The sequence below is a fragment of the Ursus maritimus genome, unplaced genomic scaffold, assembly GCF_017311325.1.
Source record: "Ursus maritimus isolate PB19 unplaced genomic scaffold, ASM1731132v1 scaffold_29, whole genome shotgun sequence".
Lineage (NCBI taxonomy): Eukaryota > Metazoa > Chordata > Mammalia > Carnivora > Ursidae > Ursus > Ursus maritimus.
In genome coordinates this window covers 15,285,328-15,304,405 of record NW_024425452.1, presented here as the reverse complement: position 1 = coordinate 15,304,405, position 19,078 = coordinate 15,285,328, and the positions used below count along the sequence as shown (strand labels likewise).

The window sequence follows — 19,078 nt, the reverse complement described above, 5'->3', positions numbered from 1 at the left end:
GCCCATACTATATAATGGAGTCATCAGAAAGTAAACAAAGGATGACCACATTATGTGTTCTGTAATACACAAGTAGCCATGGGGTATTGTGGAAACACATACAAAAACATCAGATTCAGACTCAGGGGAAGTGGACCCCTGCAAACTACACAGGGAAAACTTATCAGATGAAGTAATATGGGCTAAGTCTTAAAGGATAAGCAAAAGTTAGGTAAGTTATAGAAATGGAGGAAGAGGAGAACATCCCAGGCAGAAGAAAAAATATTTTCAAGGGCTCAGAGGTTAACAACAGCAAGCTGTATTAGAAGAACTTCAAGGCACTTGGTTGCACTGGAAGTTAGGGGACCAGTACTAAAAGAAGAATCCAAAGAGACAGGGTAACCCCTTCCAGAAGGATTTCATATGCCAGGCTAAGAAGTTCAGACTTCATCTGGAATGAAACTGGGAAGACAGAGAATGATTTTAAGCCAAGGAATAATATAATCACTCTGGCGATAATGTGAAATATTTTAGAGTGCAAAGAAGGCAACAAGGAGAATACATAAGAAGTTACAACAATAAGAGAGATACTCAGGAGAAAAAATCAGCAGGAGAGGGGGGCGCTGGGGAAGTGACTTAAACATAACTCAGTAACAGTGCTCTAGAAACTTAAAAACCATATACAGTATTTATACTACTCAATCCAATGAAATGTTAGTCTGGACCATCCTTAACAACAAAACAATTATTCAGAGGTTAAAAAGTGTCTGTCTGGGAAGGAAAAGTTACTATAGAGAAGGGTAAGAGAGGCAGAAAAGAGGACAGAGGGAAGGGAGGAGGAAAAATATCAATTTTCCAAACTGACAAATAGGCAACTGAGATTCCAAACAAATAAAAATTGAGGGGTGCCTGACTAGCTCAGTCGGTTAAGTGTCTGCCTTCGGCTCAGGTCATGATTCCAGGGTCCTGGAATCGAGCTCTGCATCAGACTCCCTGCTCCACAGGGAGCATGCTTCTGCCTCTCCCTCTCTCTGTCAAATAAATAAATAAAATCTTTAAAAAAAAAAAAAAAAAAGTTGAGAAAGAAATCTTGTAAAGCCATACTTTGTGCTGTTTGATACAATGACAGGATCCCAGTCCCCTTTCACCCTCAATGAATTTTGTCTGAGCTCTGTGCAAAGGTAAATCCCAAAGACATTAACATATACATTTATACATAACACAAATATGTCAAATATGACAAGAGTTTAATTCACCAATACATACTACTTGGATTTACTAAAAGAATTTCATTTTCTCTTTTACTTCTTAAGCTTTATTTTTGATGTGAACATTTTGCCTTTTGTCCATTCGAAGAAGCCAAAAGGAAACAGGAGTAAAACCTTGAAAGAGAAGTAGGCTGTGAAGAAACACACTGAGATCAGTAGGCTGTGAAGAGACACGTAAAGATCAGGATGGAATAAATCAGGGTGATTCAGGGTTGCTGACTGGATTCAGAAAGGAAGGAAGAAAGAAGGAAGGGAGGGAGGGAGGGTTGAAGGAGTCACATACAAACAGGTGGTTTACAACAGTGGGCTAAGCGCCTAAATGACAGATTATTGGCATTAAATTCAAGAACAAAATTCTCTCAAAATAGGTTAATCAAAGAAAACTAGCAATTTTGGTAACCAGTGCAAGCAACAGGAAATTGGCCCTCAAACTTACTTTATAATTCATGACATGGTTTGCTTCTACCCAATGGAAGGGAAGCATGTGCTGTCAATATGGGAATTCAACAGAATCTAAAATAGCACAGTGACATATGGCCATTTAATAAAAAATTTGTCCCCCTATATTCAGGTCTCTTGGACATACTCAAAAAACTAAAAGAATAAAAAGAAATCATAAAGGAAAACACTACTGGTGTTTGCCTACATAAAACCTGAAAATGTAGGTACGTTGGATAATGTAACATAACCAAAAACTTCCAGAAAAAAAATGTAATAACAAATACAACTCAGAATTACTATCCTACATCTAAAGTATGTAATATCAAATGAAATCAGGAGATGCTATCAATAAGTGAACAAATATGCAAATAATTAATCCCACTCCAAAATGAAAATGGATAATAAAATGTTTTAAAATCGGGGCGCCTGGGTGGCACAGCGGTTAAGCGTCTGCCTTCGGCTCAGGGCGTGATCCCGGCGTTATGGGATCGAGCCCCACATCAGCCTCCTCTGCTATGAGCCTGCTTCTTCCTCTCCCACTCCCCCTGCTTGTGTTCCCTCCTCGCTGGCTGTCTCTATCTCTGTCGTATAAATAAATAAAATCTTTAAAAAAAAAAAAGTTTTAAAATCATTCTTAATAGTCAATGAAATGTACTTGATCACAGTGGTATCTCCATGATTAACTATTAAATTAGCCATGGTTTTAGCTGTCCTATATCTTGTTCAGGGTACAGTAACAATCTTGTGGGCAATCTTGTATAACCCAAAAATATAAGTAGAATAAGGTTTTTGAAAAAGAAATACATATATTTAAATCTTTAAAATGGCTCATATGCTCTGACAAAGTAATTGCACTTCTGAAAACCTATTCTAAGAAAATGATCAAAAATACAGATAAAGATTAACATGCGGCATTTTTTATACTAGTGAAAAGAATTGGAAATGGTGTAAATGCCCCCAAACGGAGATGAATACACTACAGTACAGTCATGAGAAAATACCATGCAGTCACTAAAAATAATATTTTTGAAGAGATACTAATAACAGGAAAAAAAATTCTTACAATGTTTTCTTTTAAATTAGAAAACCAATTTTTATAAAAGTGTAATTTCAACACTAGGTTTTAAAACAGCATAGAAAGAAGAAATACTACTTCTGAGTAGTAATGATGGTTTTTTTTTTCCTTTCCCTCCCTTTCCTGTACTTCCACAGTTTTTTTTTTTAAATAATGAGAATATATTATTTTTTTAATTAGAAGACAAATCCCACCTATTTCATCTACCCCAATAACATGTGGGGGGATCCCAAAGGTATGCTTTAGCCTTGCATTTAAATAGATAGCTCATTCCTTTCAATTCTTTCTGTAGTTAGTCACCTCTGTTCATTCTAATGTAAATTTATCAACCAGTTCTACACATTTTCATTGAATTAAAAAAGCTTCCAACAGTACCCTACGGTCAAGGGTAGCAAGTGTATTATATTAAGAACTTCAACTTACATCACAGAATTAAAGCAAGGAAAAAACTCTTAAGTTTTTAGTAACTGAGGGGTTTTAATCATTTTAATACACTTTACCCACTTTAATGCACTTACAATCATAAGCATAACAAGGGTGGGCCTTCATATTACCTGAGATGGTTAAGTAGAGGCTGAAGTCTCTCATCGGACTGCACGGCAGGCAAGGACCTGGCTGTCAACTAAAAGCAGAGACTCGGGTTAGTAAAAACAGCGAAGACCAAATACTGAAAGTATCTGAACACTAAATGTAATATGGGGACAGGGGAGCAGAAAGAGAGGGAGTACTTACAATGTAAATACAATTTTTTTTCTTTCTTAAGTTAAAGAATTGTACAGAAAGCAGACACGTTGTATGAGTAAAGCTAACTCTATGGCCCTAAGTTTTGCAGGGTATGCCACTGAGTTTAGAAGTAAAGAAAAAGGAGGTAAAGCAAAGAATAAAAGGAGAATATCCTGAGAATATCTTTTCATGAGTTCATGAGAAAACCTCTAGTCATAAAAATATTATCTTTGTAAATAAAAATGAAAAAGCTTCTAAATTTATAGCAACCAACCTTGTAGCACTGATTTCCAGGATGATGAAGAAATTGGGGAGAGAAACTTTCATTTATAGCTAAGCCACTGTGAAATTGGTTACATGCAGAATTACACACAACACACACACACACACACACACACACACACACACGCACCCATACTAATGCATTCCTTCATTTTGACATTACCATAAGAAACCAAAAAGATGTTTTAAACATACAAAAGCAACTCAAAAGTATTATAATTGACAAATGACCCCAAACTGATCTAGAAAAGAGAATGTAAGATTCAAAACTTATTCTTAAATATTATATACCTCAGGCTGACAGTGTATCATGAAAATGTGAGCCTTTCCTATACTTTACTGTAATAATATTAATGATATCTCCATGTTATCTCTTACTTTTCTTTCTGTACTTAAGATAAAGCCCTCTTATGCTATAACAGTTTAACCTCCCCAGATTAAAAACACTCATCAAAGCAATCAGATAGCTTGAAGTAACCTTAATAAAACATCAAAACAAAAATAAAAGATTTCGTCTGGATTCAATTATGTCAAAATAGTTCTTGAAATCTACCCATAAATTATTTGACAATTCGCAAAAGAGAACCTTGCTTAAGGCAAACAACTAACTGAGAGAAATCCTTTGGTTTTATAGAAGGTATCCTTTCTAATTATTTCATACATTAACTAAAATGTTCTGAAAACAAAAAAGACATTTCATTCATAACACCTAATTTTCAGTATTATCCAAGTAAAATAAAACTATCACTTTTAAAACATCGAATACATATTTGTGGAGAAAATGTTGACCAAAATGCCATATATGAAGTCATTTTAATTAAATCATATCTAATCAATAATAATGGAGAGACATTCCCACTTTGGGGCAAAAGTTAACACAAGTCAACAGCTGTCAACTAATTTAAAATAAAGTAAGACAATTAGTCTGCTGCAATTTTAGCACAGCCAAAAGACTCTCAGTATCTCTAAGAAATGTTAAATCTAGTACTTCATGACATAAAACGCTATCAAGGTTTTATCAACAAAACACTTTAATACTTTAATACACCCTATATCTGCTAATGTCAAATCCCTTAATAAAATGTCACTTAAGAGATTTCATGGCTCAGAAGCAAAGTTATGCTCTAAAAAGAAAATTTATCCAGATATTTCAAAAGTCAATTTTCTGAAAACAGATGGAGCAGACAGACTGGGCTTCTTCAGTTACTTCTGTCAATCTATACAGCATGCTTTCTAATCAAACTGTCTTTTTCTAAGTGAAAGCAAACAAACAAAAACACCTCAGTAACAGTAATATATTTCTAAATGTATGTTCATTCCATACAGAAAATATTTCTCAATTCTCTTCTTTTTAAAGATTTATTTATTTGAAAGAGAGTGCACGCAAGAGGAGGGGAAGGGGCAGAGGGAGAGGGAGGAGGAAGCAGAGCCCCCGTTAAGCACGGAGCCTGATGTAGGCTCCATCTCACCACCCTGCAGAACATGACCTGAGCTGAAACCAAGAGTGGGCGTTCAACTGACCGAGCCACCCAGGCACCCCAACCCAATCCCATCTTAATCTTAGCCTTCATTTCCTTTTTCTTAAACTATTAATACATCTCCACTCACCACTGTTTCGGCCTCCACTCTTGCCTCTTCCCTAATTTATTCTCCACAGCAAGGCCAGAGTGAAATTTTCAAAATGAAAGTTAACCATCCCCCTAATTAAAATTATTTAATAATTCCCTTAGGCTCTCAGGCCAAAGTTATTACACCTGCTCTTTCATTAGACTGTCTCCTAAAACACCCTTCTGGGCCACATGGCTGAAACTCCGGGCATAGGCCGGGTGGGCCTGACTACAGGCACACTGCAGAGAGACTGCAGGTTCAGCTCCAGACTACCTTTAACAAAGCAAATATCGCAAAACAACTCAAATCAATTTTGTGGTTTCCCAGTGCACGTAAAAGTAATGTTAACACTATACTGTAGCCTATTAAGTATGCAATGGCATTATGTCTAAAAAAAATGTACACAATTTAAAAATACTTTACTGCCAAAAAGTACTAACTATCCTCTCAGCTTTCAGCAAGTCATAATCTTTTTTGGTGGAGGGTCCTGCCTCAACGTTGATGGCGGCTGCCTGATCCAGGGTGGTGTTAGGGGGCTGTGGCAATTTCTTATAACAAAACATAAGAGAAATTTGCCACATTGATTAACTCTTCCTTTCAGAAATGATATCTCTGTACTATGCGACGCTATTTGAAAAAATTGTACCCACGGTTCTTTCAAAACTGGAGTAAGTCCTCTCAAACCCTGCCACTCCTTCCTCAACTAAGTTTATGTCATGTTCTAAATCCTTAGCTGTCATTTCAGCAACCTTCCCACCATCTTTACCAGGAGTACATTCCATCTCAAGAAACGGCTTTCTGTGCTCGTCCACAAGCAGCAGCTCCTCATCTGTTCAAGTCTGATCATGAGCTGCAGCAACTCAGTCCCATCTCCAGGCTCCCCTTCTAGTTCTAGTTCTCTTGCTGTTTCCACCACATCTACACTTACTTCCTCCATGAAGTCTTGAACCCCTTAAAGCTCTCCACGCAGGCTGAAATCAACTTCTCCCAAACTCCTATTAATGTTGGTATTTTGACCTCTTCCCATTTATAAATGTTCTTAATGGCATCTAGAATGGTGAATCCTGTCCAGAGGGTTTTCAATTTACTTTCCCAGATCCATCAGAAGAATGACTCTGTACGGCAGCCACAATCTTACAAAACGTGTTTCTTAAATAAGACTTGAAAGTTTGAAGTTACTGCTTGATCCATGCACTGCAGAACAGATACTGTATTAGCAGGCATGAACACATTACACTGGTGTCCATCTCCATCAGAGCTCTTGGGTGAGCAGGAGCCTTGTCAGTGAGCAGCAATATTTTGAAAGGAATCTTTTTTTCTGAGCAGGAGGTCTCAACAGTCGGCTTAAAATATTCAGTAAACCATGCTGTATACACACAAGTGCTGTCATCCAGGCTTTGCTGTTCCATTTATAGAGCACAGGGAGAGCAGATGTAGCATAATCCTGAAGGGCCCTGGGATTTTCAAAATGATGAAGAACACTGGCTTCAACTTACAGCCACCAGCCACATTAGGCCCTAACAAGAGAGTCGGCCTGTCCTTGGAAGCTCTGAAGCCACGCACTGACTTTTCCTCTCTAGCTATGAAAGTCCTACATGGTATCTTCTTCCAGTAGAAGGCTGTTTCATCCACCCTGAAAACTTGCTGTTTAGTGTAGCACCTTCAGGAATTCTCTAGCTCGATCTTCTGGGTAACGTGCTGCAGCTCCTACATGAGTACTTTTACATTACAGAGGCCGCATCTTTCCTTCAACCTGATAAACCCTCCTCTGCTAGCTTCAGACTTTCCTGCAGCTTCCTCACCTCTCTCAGCCTTCAGAGAACTGAAGAGTTAGAGCTTCGCTCTGCATTAGCTTTGGCTTCAGGGAATGTTGTGGCTGATTTGATCTTCTATTCAGATCATGAAAACTTTCTCCGTACAGCGTTAAGGTTTTCTTCTCATTCATGTGCTCACTGGAGTACCACTTGTTATCTCCCTCAACAACTTTTCCTTTGCCTTCACAAGTTGGTCGTTTGGCACAAGAGGCCTAGCTTTAGGCCCATCTTGGATTTTATTTATTTATTTATTTATTTATTTATTTATTTATTTATTTATTTAAAGATTTTATTTATTTATTCCACAGAGATAGAGACAGCCAGCGAGAGAGGGAACACAAGCAGGGGGAGTGGGAGAGGAAGAAGCAGGCTCATAGCGGAGGAGCCCGATGTGGGGCTCGATCCCACAACGCCAGGATCACGCCCTGAGCCGAAGGCAGACGCTTAACCGCTGTGCCACCCAGGTGCCCCATCTTGGATTTTAACACGTCTCCCTCACAAAGCTTAATCATTTCTTTAAAGGGAGACACGAGTCTTCCTTTCATCTGAGCACTTAGAAATCATTGCAGAATTATTAATTGGCCTCATTTTAGTATTGTTGTGTCTTGGGGAATAGGGAGGCCCAAGGGGAGAAAGATGCAGGGGAGTAGCTGGTTGATCAAAGAGAAGACAGAAATCATGGGGCGCCTGGGTGGTACAGCGGTTAAGCGTCTGCCTTCGGCTCAGGGCATGATCCTGGCGTTGTGGGATCGAGCCCCACATCAGGCTCCTCTGCTATGAGCCTGCTTCTTCCTCTCCCACTCCCCCTTGCTTGTGTTCCCTCTCGCCCTGGCTGTCTCTATCTCTGTCAAATAAATAAATAAAATCTCAAAAAAAAAAAAAAAAAGAAGACAGAAATCATTTATCAATCAAGTTTGCTGTCTTCTGTGGGCACAGTCTGTGGCACCCCAAAACAATTACAATAGTAACATCAAATATCACTGATCACAGATCACCATAACAAATATACAAATATAATAACATTTGAAATATTATCTGAATTGCCAAAAGGTGACAGAGACACAAAGTGGGCTAATGTTATCGGAAAAATGGCACTGATAGACTGGCTGGATGCAGGGTTCCCACAAACTTTCAATTTGTAAAAAAACAAAACAAAACCAAAAAAAACCCAAACACAATATCTGCGAAGCACAATAAAACAAGCTATGCCTGTGTCCAGCTTCTGCCAACTCCTTAAGACATAACAGAAGAATCATCAGGTAGAAATCTGCCATAGCTCCAGTTTCTGGAACACATACGCTCAATGATTTGATTCCCGCTTCACCCCTTCCCATTCCCTATAACTTATTTTCGCATCTTAATCACTGACAAGAAAAATTCCTCAATCACTGGTCAACACCTGAGTAAATTATTTTGAGGAAGACTTTGAGTTTTCCAAAGGTTTTGCTTTCAACTTTTAAAACAATTAGCATTTTCAAAAAGAGCATGTATCTCTTCATGGTAAGCAGATGAGGTTATAAAGCTATTCCAAAGCTCTTTAAAGCCATCTGCTGACCTTTTGCTAACAGAACATAAACCTCATTTTAGGGACTGCTGGCTCCATCATTTCTTCTGAAATTTCTCTCTGAGCCCAAGTAGCTCCTACTACACTCACAGGACCATGAGGGGCACTGCACCCCTGCCACTAGCAGGACAAGTATTTAATAAATATTAATGTGTGACAAATCCAAAAACTTGCAAGTGTATAATTCCATTAGTTGATGAAAATAAAAGTATATCTATATCTACAGTTCATGGTTAAAGTTTTTCAAATTCATGCTTTGAGCAAAACTAAATCTAAATCAAAGCTAAATCACAACTGTCAGCCTTACAATAAAGCAATACACTATCATAACAAGATTTTCGGCATGAAAAAAACTTTCCTCTATAACATGAAATGAATAATTGTCTAGTTTAAATAGACTTTGGTTTGCACATGTTTTGTTTGTTGTTTTTAATAAAAAATACAGCAGCGTCCTTGACACGTAAGAATGAAAGGGAAAGATCGATCACAGTTTACATCGTGAAGACTAAATGGGTTGTTTGAGTTAGGGCTGTTTCATGGGAATCATAATAAAAGTTGGCATCACATACAGTTTATTTCTTATTATTGTTGAGAGGTTGGGGTGAGCTGTTAGAATGTCCTTTCATTATTAAGAATATATCTAGCAAAATGAACTAACCAATGCAAGGCTTGTGTGGTTTTTAGGCAAGTATAACAGATAACAGATTCTTAAGTAAATCTCATTTTAATGATCAGCATCACTGAATATATCTTGCATTTTGCCCTATTTTTAACTACAAAAAAATGACAAGGCATTTTGCCACCGAATAATTCTCCTTTAATGCCCATAAATATCACATAGATTCAAAGGTACAAAAGACAAGAGGAAGTCTGGAGGTATGTGGTCCAACCTTGTCACTCTCCTCCTGAGGAGAGCTCCTCGGACCACAGGCTAGCTACTGCCCGCGCGCAGAGCCTGTGCTAGCACCTGAGATCGGGACCCGCACAATACATGCCAGAGTACAATTCAGAGCAGACCAAACTTCACGGGTAAACCAGTCAGAGGCCTTTGCCCGATCCCAGTGTGATTCTGTCTCCTCTAATTTCCCTCACTTTTCAAAACCGGACAATGCTCTTCGAGATGCACAAACCCATGGACTTTCAGTCTTGAAGATTCCCAAATTTTGCTTTCAAGGTTCCTTCACATCATTTGCAATTTGGCTCAAATGTAACATCCTCCCAGAGGCCTTCTCTCATCACCCTTGGTAAAGCAGTCCCCTCTCTGCAGGTATTCTGTCAGTCAGGCAACTCACCACAGTCATCACTACCTGAAATCATCTTATTACTTTGCTTAGTTGTGTCTGTCTTCCTCTCCCCAAAACAATATAAATTCTCAGGGCAGAAACCTTTCTCTCTTGACAACCAGTTTTCCCCCACTCCTTAAAACTGTTTACGGTGTAGCATACTGTTGGCACTCAATAAATACTGTAGAGGAGATGAAAGGTTCACCTCACTCAAACATTTCCAAAAGAAGCATGGGTTTAGAAAAGTCTGCCCTAAACACTGACCCTTTTGGTCCTGTATTTCTAAATTTTTCATAAGTAAATATGACCTATCAACTAGAGGGTCCACACACACTTCTCTTTTCATGTCTAGCTGACTGAAGTATTGTAAGTCCTCCTTTACAAGGAGGAGCAGTGTTCTACCACTCAATGCAGTTGAAACTACAGCTCCCTGGTTCAAAGGAAATGAGAACAGAAACACCAGTCCAAAACTCAAATTATGGATATACTATCACAGGCATTACCAAAAGAGCAATCATGACGTAGTCCTTCTAATCTATGTCTTTCTGCATGGGGTTTTTTGTTTTGTTTTGGTCATTAAATAATAGCTACAAATAAAGCAAAAATGTCGACTAAACTCTATTTTTCCAACATTAGTGAAAGTTTAAAACATACATCAAAGTTCACAGTCTTCTACAGTGAACACCCATTAAAAAAAAAAAAACCTTCAACTGGCAAGACTGCAACTGCTTTAAAAATTTCCAGAAAACGAGCAAAGAATAGTGTACATATGATTCTATTCAAATAAGGCTCACTTAGATGTGTAAAAAAAAAAAAAAATGTTGTTTGACATTTATATAATACTACTAAAATGAAAGTGCTGTGTTACACAATTTTCAAGATACTACTGATAACTGTAGGTAAGTTACTTTGAAAGGGAGTCTCAAAAGACTCCCAGCTCAAAGGCACGTGAAGTTGCAAGAAAATTTAAATTCAAATAGCAATTAGAAGATTATCTACTCAAGTATGGAAAACCTAGATATAAAGCATGCTTGGTTCTCATATCTTTTCAAGAGTAAGGCAAACACAGAAAATATTTTCTTCTTAGACTTTCCACTCAAATTAGATGAGCCTGCAAAGAGCAATTTTTAGAATTATGATCCTGGAGGTAAGTACATGGGTATTTGTTTTAGTCCGCATACATCTGTGTTTGAAACGGTTCAAGAGAGGAAAGGAAGGAAGGCTGACTGATTTTCCAGCAGTGTGAGGAATGGCTTAGAGGGGAGTGATCCAGGGATCTAAGATGAAGAATCAAATTATGGTAGAACCAGTGGCGACAGAAAGGAAAACATGAATGTGAGAAACATGAAGGAGGTATATTCTACATAATTTTATGCCTAAAACAAGAGAAGTTATAGAAGACATCCAAGTACCTAGATTGTTCTATTAATTGCAACAGAGTGGCCACAGGAAGAGGAGGTTGGGGAGAAGAAAAGAAATCATGTGTCTTGGCATGCTGAATTTGAGGTGCTTCTGAATATCCAAGAGGCAACTGAACATGTGCATCTAGAGCCCTGGAGAGGATATGGTGTTAAAGATATAAATTTAGGTGTTACCAGCAAGTAAGTCACAGGTAAAGCCATTGACTGACAAAAAAGGCCTGGGATTATGCATAAAGCAGGGATGCCCAATTGTCATTCACTAGTAGGCTGTCAGAGAACAGCGCTGGGGGTTCATTCCAAGCTACATCCAGGGAAGAGAACAGGACTGATTGCCAACATTTGCTCCGGATACGGAATAGGAGATTAGCGGTATCTGCCTGGTATGTGCTATCCCCAGCGGGAGTAATAAGAAAAATAAGGAATTTTGCCAACAGACTTAAAAGTTTCTAACAGTGATTCTAAGCAATTACAGATTTATGAGAGAGGGAAGGTGGGGGAGAGAGACAATACAACCAACAGCTCCTTTAATTCTTTTGTTAAACACCCGGAATAAATGAATTACAATTTGTAAAAGAAAACATTTCCTAAGGAAAGCACTCTGCCTCCAGTTGTGAAGCTGACTGTTGCCCTTAACACCCTACTGTCAGCCAGTTGCTAGTATGAAGCAGAATTTTTAAAGGGGCCCATAGAAAGGGGGGAAAAATTTATGATATTCTCCTCCAAATGATGGGCATGAAGGGAGGGAACAAGAACACACAAGCAGGTGAACTACATAAGTAAATACGGTAAATGGTTCTTAAAGAGTCAACAGACATTTCGAAAACAAAGGTGACTCAATCAGTTGAAAAAGAAGAACAAGAGGGTGGCTTCATTTTAAAATAATAAATCCCTTCTTTCTGAACTACTCACCCAACACTGGCTAAATTAAAACACATAAAAATGACAAGAAAACAATGCTCACTTGGAAAATATTGCTCAATTTTGTTCTCTGGCGTTTTTACCCTCTACCACTCATTTCAGCTTCCTTACAAAACTCAAGAGGAATGACAATATGCACTAATATCAAAGTTGTACCTTAAAAGAATTCCAAGATGGGTAATCAGCACAAGTTAGACCTTTCCTTTCATATAATCTTGTTCTGCTCACAGAGGCAGAGTAGTACTCTCTCGCAGTGCTATTACGGCAGTGACATTTATGGACATGTACAAATGGCAAAGAGACCAAATTTAGGTGTTCTTTGTTCTGTTGTTTTTTTTTTTCAAATAGACTTTATTTTTTAGAGCAGTTTTAGGTTCACTGCAGAGCTGAGAGGAAGGTATAGAGATTTCCCGTATACTCATATGTATAGCCTCCCCCATGACCAGCACCACCCCCACCCTGAAAGTGGTACAGTTACGACAACTGACAAATCTACACGGACACATTATCACCCAAAGTTCATAGTTTACAATACTGTTCACTCTTGGTGTTGCACATTCTATGGGTTTGGACAAATGTATAATACACATATCTATCACTGTAGTATCCTACAGAACAAGTTTCCCTGCCCACAAAATCCTCTGTGCTCCATCCATTCATCTCTTCTTTCCCCTTGCCCCAATTCCTGTCAAGCACTCATCTTTTTACTGTACTGTCTCCACAGTTTTGCCTTTGCTGGAACATCATAGGGGCCAAAGGCAGGCCTCCCCAAGATGGGTCACTTGGACATGAACATTATTTTGAGTTAAAAACAATCAAAACCCAGCAGATTCAGGTAAAGCTCTTTACTTCCCCTTCAACTGCCCACTTGTACTAGAAAGAGAACTATTAACAGAGATTCCTCTTTACCCAAGAAACTAACAGGGAAACCTTTGTTTTTCAAGCATCTCCTCACCTTCCTGCTAATGGTTTTCTCCCCTTTGTATCCTGACACCATAACCATCTCCTTAGCTCATATAAGCAGTATGTTGCTGCACTGTCTTTGGAATTTCCATGTCTCTGTGGACTCCCCACACATATGCTATTAACTTGGATTTTCTCCTGTTAATCGGTCTCATGTCAGAAGCACCCAAAGGGAAAGGAAATTCTTCCTCCCCAACAATATCACATAGTTGGAATCATACAGTATGTAGCCTTTTCAGATTGGCTTCTTTCACTCAGCAATAGGTATTTAAGGTTCCTCCACATCTTTTAAGGGTTTGATAGATCATTCTTTTTAGCATTCCATCATCTAGATGTACCTCAGTTTACTTATCCATTCACCACCCGAAGGACATTTGGGTTGCTTCCAGCTTTTGGCAATTAAGAATAAAGCTGCTAAAAACATCCACGTGCAGGTTTTTGTGTGGACACAAGTTTCAAATAAGTGTCTTTTTAAATTAAGAACAAGTGGGAATGCTTTTCAAAATGTCTTTACAATCTCATTTCATAAAAGATTTGAGATGGCTCATACTGAGCCTTATTTCACACAAGAATACCAACCAACTCAAACTCTAGAATACCAACACTTTTCACCTAAGTTGAAGACGCATATATTATGCTTATGCATGTGTTCTAAGAGACACAAAATTTATACATTGAGAAAATAATTTTTGAAATCAAAAGGTAACGATTTCTTTAAAGAGAGACCTCACGGTAACAAAAAGATATAGCTCTAGAGAGAACAGGTTGTTCAACAGAACTATCAATTTTATTACTGGGACCAAGGCAGATGTCAAGTAAAATTAACTTTTACAAGCAGCTGCTCTTTTAACTTCATTGATTTTAACAATGGAAAATCCTGTGTCTTTTTGAACTTCATTTTCTTATAATAGCAAGGGATCCCAATTACAAATCCCAAACTGTGAGAATCCACATTATATTCCCCTTTGCTCCTGGAACCAGATTTGTTCCCTAGTTTCACGTTCCCCTTGGCTGCCTGAGATGCTGTTCACCACTAGTCCTAACACACTAGTACTTACATGCCCACAGCACTTTCTGGTTTTCACTGGGCTCGTACACACATTATCTCACTTGATCTTCACAACAGAGTTGGTTTCATCAGTACAGTGCTTCAGTACATGAAAATTTCTCTATCAGCTAGCCTCAAACATGATTTTCAATATGTAGGCTCTAAAAACCAACCAACAACCTTGTCAAGCAAAACGCATAGATTTCATTTGAGCTCTAAACATGCCCAAGTAGTTTAATTTCCAAAGAATATTAAACAGTGCAGAGTTAACAAGATATTTCCAGTTCAGGGGTCTGGATGATATGAAGAACTGAGAAAGTAAACCTGGGAATAGCACAAGCAGACATCCCAGGGCTGATTTTTGATCATGAAACCTATGGAGTGAAAAGAAGCTTGCTATTCAGAGGATAACCTAAGCACCTTACTGATTCTCTACATCATTTAGAAATGTAAAACAATTGCTTGAGCAAGGGGGAAAAAGGTATTAAAAGATATGCCGTGATAAATGTACATGGATCACTGGATTGTTTTCCATAAAGTAAAACACCCATAAAATCATTTTACTTCTAGAATATTCCAATAATTTTGGTTCAAAATTCTTAAGCTACAACAGCAAGCAGTTTCACAATTAGACTTCTAATAAGCAAAACAAAGATCTAGCAAGTGGAATTCAACACATTTTGCTTTTCATGGTGGCATCCATCCAAGAGATAATGAATTGTCAAACTTCTGCTGGTCTTAAAGGACTGCTGTTGTGGAGTAAGAATAAGGGCAGCAGCAACACAGCCAACATTCCTCAAGTTTTTACTACATGCAGGGCATTTTACTGGGAGTTCCATATAGACTCTAATCCTCACAAAATTCCTGAAATTGCTATTAACCCCAGGGCACCCCAGGGCTTCACAAACTGTTCAGCCAAAGAGACCTGGAACATCCAAGCAGAAGGAATAGGTGACCTTTATGCCCTTAAGCACCATCTTTTATTTATCTTATCCAGAATTTGCATTTGATTCTATAAACTGTCCTTCTTGATTTTACTATAAAGATGTTTATTTTACCATTGAGTAAAACAGTGCCACTGCTGTCCTATATATACTTTATACATTCCCTAGTATATCTAGTTCTAAATATTTGGCCATCTTATAGCTTTAAAAAACATGCTACCACATTTGTACTCCTTATAGCCTCCCTGAAAGAAATCTCTCCAGTGCTACATTTGGGATTGGGGAGTTGGCTGTGATGATTCTGGACCTTGCTAGATTTCACTGGCCATATCCAGTGTCGTTTTGTATAACTACCACAATTACACAGAGACAGAACTGGCATTTGTTTAGCCATAAATCTTTATATCAAAAGACTCTAAAAATCATTTAAATTCCTAGACTTCTCATTCATTTAATGAATTTGTGAGGCAGTAACTGAAGTTCTAAAGTTCCTTATTCATTATCATATTTTCATTCATCATTTTTGTCTCCCAAAACATCTATACCATATTTACCTAAATTTACATTTGTCCATTTCCTATTTAATGCAAGAAATATACTTATCTGGGTTTTCCAGAACCAAACTGTTCCTTTTCTGTTTGTTATTTGTAACCATGAATCTTGGGCAAAACAGTATGTGGAAGCTTCCTAAATATGCACATAAATTCAACTACGTGCACTGAAATTGCCAATGGTATCTACAGGCTTCTAGTAAATGTTTAAAAGACTGCCCAGACAGAATAGTGGCTTTCATAGCGCATGTTATTCATCTCCTTTAAGGAGTACATTCCATGATTCTTTAACTTCCTGCTGAGTCTATTTCCTGGTATAAATGTCAGACATAAGCTACACATTACATTGGCAATCTTATCTCCATTCTCCATATTACTAAACAATGTACCACTTCTAATGTGGAAATTTTAAATTAAACATAATTTATTCTGTACTACATTTACATGCTTAAATTTATTACCAAAGTGAAGACACACACAAAAGATATGTATAAGTTCATATATTCATTTTTCTGCAAGAACAATTTTTCCCTTGACGTGGACTTTCATTAACACTTGGAAGTACAGATAGAGCAATAGGGAGTGGAGTGAAGGGGGTGGATAGGATTTTTATTAAAGCATTGGTAACAGTGATCTGTTGTAAAACAAAACACAGTCCTTGGGAATGCACTTGGACAAGAACTGGAGGGCCTCAGGTCATTAAACACAACTGATCAACAACAAGGATATGTAAGACTTCATTTCCTTCCACAGCTGAACTTCAAGTCACTGATCCAAATGTATAGTTCAAGGATGGTAGCCCCAGATGGCTAACAACATACCTCTAATGTTGATGTTAACAGATGCTGCAGCAAGTATTCCTTTGCTTAGTTCTTCAGCTATAATTTTGTTCTTCTAATAATTTTTATATTTAAGCACTTATGAAAGGAGCTTCTTAAAATACCTGACCAGCTTTCAATTACACAAAATTAGAGTCTTGTGATTAATTATAGAACTTCTGATTATATTCAAAATAAATCAGAACAAGAAAAATAAATAATTTCCATTACTAGGACATAAACATCAGTAACAACTTCTAATTATGAAATGGAAATAGAAAACTATAATGTTTTTACTGTGGTAAGGACATTTAAACAATGACAACTGGACTTTTTGCCTCAGAATTCTATCAGATGTATTTTTAAAACAGTTTTTAATTCATCATAAATTTAGAGACAAAGCTCCTTAATACAAGTGAGGAAGTAAGAAGAAATATGAAATAAATGTATGTTGAAATGTTTCTACAAACACAGCAGGGTACCCCAAATCCTATTCTTTTCTTTCTTCCTTTTATTTTTCAAAATTAAGAATCATCACAAGTAACAACCTGGATCACTGATGTCTTCTCATTTCTCATTTCAAATAACATACAATCCCCTTAAGAACACAGACCCAAGCCCCTGAATTTAATTACTATAAAAGAATAAATCGTTTCATTGTTAATCTAAATCACCTAGTAAATTTAAACTGCCTGCAAAATTCTGTTTTTCTAAGAAAAACAGATATTTTTCTTATTCCTTATTTCCTTTCAGGTTATAATCTCTTCTATTATTTGTAAAGTTGGAGATAATTACTAGATTCTGTGGTAAAGAAGAGATGCTGGTCTGAAAACTGAAAGAATCCTTACCTGCTTGCTTAGCTAGAGAAGGTTGTAGTGGTTGTTGTTTTTAAATAATATGGCTATCAGAACAATTGCCTATCGTTCTGACTGCCCAAAATTATGAGCTGCCATTTTAGTGATGGAATGGACCCTAGCTAATATTTCCCTTCAAGCAATCAAGGGTGTGGATTCTAAACCACCATGACATACTATTAAGTGCACCTTCCCCATCTGACTCAAAGCAGCAAGGTATGAAATCAAGAGGGGGGGAAAGCAAGCGTGTTCAAAGATACATTTCCTAAGAGTACTCATTTTAGTATATCATATTTGTAAAACATCCTTTGATATCAGAACAGCTAGTTGAGACTTTTAAAAGACCTTGACATACATTTGACTGATTGCTTTCCAATGACATTATTTCATACTTTCTGGCACAATCGGGCTGATAGTGTCTGATGAATAACCAGACAAGCAAAGGACAAGTCTGAGCGATAGCCATCCTTTATATCTGACATCTTCATGTTTTATTACATATCTTAAAGAGAAAGGGAACAAAAACCCAAAGGCAGTGTTAGTTCCAAAAGATCTTACTACACACAGAAAGGCCCAAATCAGAATTATTTTGAAGCAGCCACTCTTGACATAAAAATGCATTTTGTTGCAACTAAAGAATCATCAACAGTTACAAAATTGGGAGAGGGAGAGATCTGCATCCTACACTTCTTAAAATTTACTTTCTCTAACAAAATGCTTTAAACAGGGGCGCCTGGGTGGCACAGCGGTTAAGCGTCTGCCTTCGGCTCAGGGCGTGATCCCAGAGTCCTGGGATCGAGCCCCACATCAGGCTCCTCCGCTATGAGCCTGCTTCTTCCTCTCCCACTCCCCCTGCTTGTGTTCCCTCTCTCGCTGGCTGTCTCTATCTCTGTCAAATAAATAAATAAAATCTTAAAAAAAAAAAAATGCTTTAAACAAAGGGCCACAAGATCCCCTGGACAAAGCACAGTACACCAAAATGCAAAGCTCGGTTTTTCCTGTTCCGCTGTCTGTGCCTGACATACACTGCCCCCTCCGCTTGTTCATGTTAATCAAATGTAAATGAATGCCAGCATGAACTAAAATCAGTCCTACCAAGATGTTTCAACAGTGCTGGCATGTGAACTATCAGACGGCTGACAGAATTTTAAAGTCAACTACTGAAAAACACATATATTTGTCCTAAATTTCCACTGAGATTTTTTTAAAAAGGGACATTAGTCTATGGCCATACCACCCTGAATGCGCCTGATCTCGTATGATCTCGGAAAAAGGGACATTAACATTACCTAAAAGTACTCAGCAGACTTTTTCCATCACAGACACATCATAGTAAAAGTATGGGAACTGAAGACTTCAGACAACTGGACATTTGCAACAGCACCCTGTGACTTTTCACGAATGTTCTAGCTGGAAGTCAAAGAATTTTTGGCCCCTGTGCCAGGAAAGAACAGAAATACCATTGACTAATATAAGCAGGAGCAAGTCTGGAAGGAAAGATCAAAGGCTCAGTTTTGTCCATGT

General features: G+C 37.8%; 1 protein-coding gene across 3 annotated transcripts in view; it reads right to left on the bottom strand.

Annotated features, from left to right (window-relative positions):
• The window catches only part of PRIM2 (DNA primase subunit 2), a 309,655-nt gene that overhangs the window by 131,146 nt on the left and 159,431 nt on the right, over nt 1–19,078 (bottom strand). For all 3 annotated transcript variants that reach the window (XM_008691748.2, XM_008691750.2, XM_008691749.2), the window contains exon 8: nt 3,318–3,385. In XM_008691748.2, the coding sequence (XP_008689970.1) occupies nt 3,318–3,385 (68 nt within the window). The remainder of the gene's footprint in view (nt 1–3,317; nt 3,386–19,078) is intronic.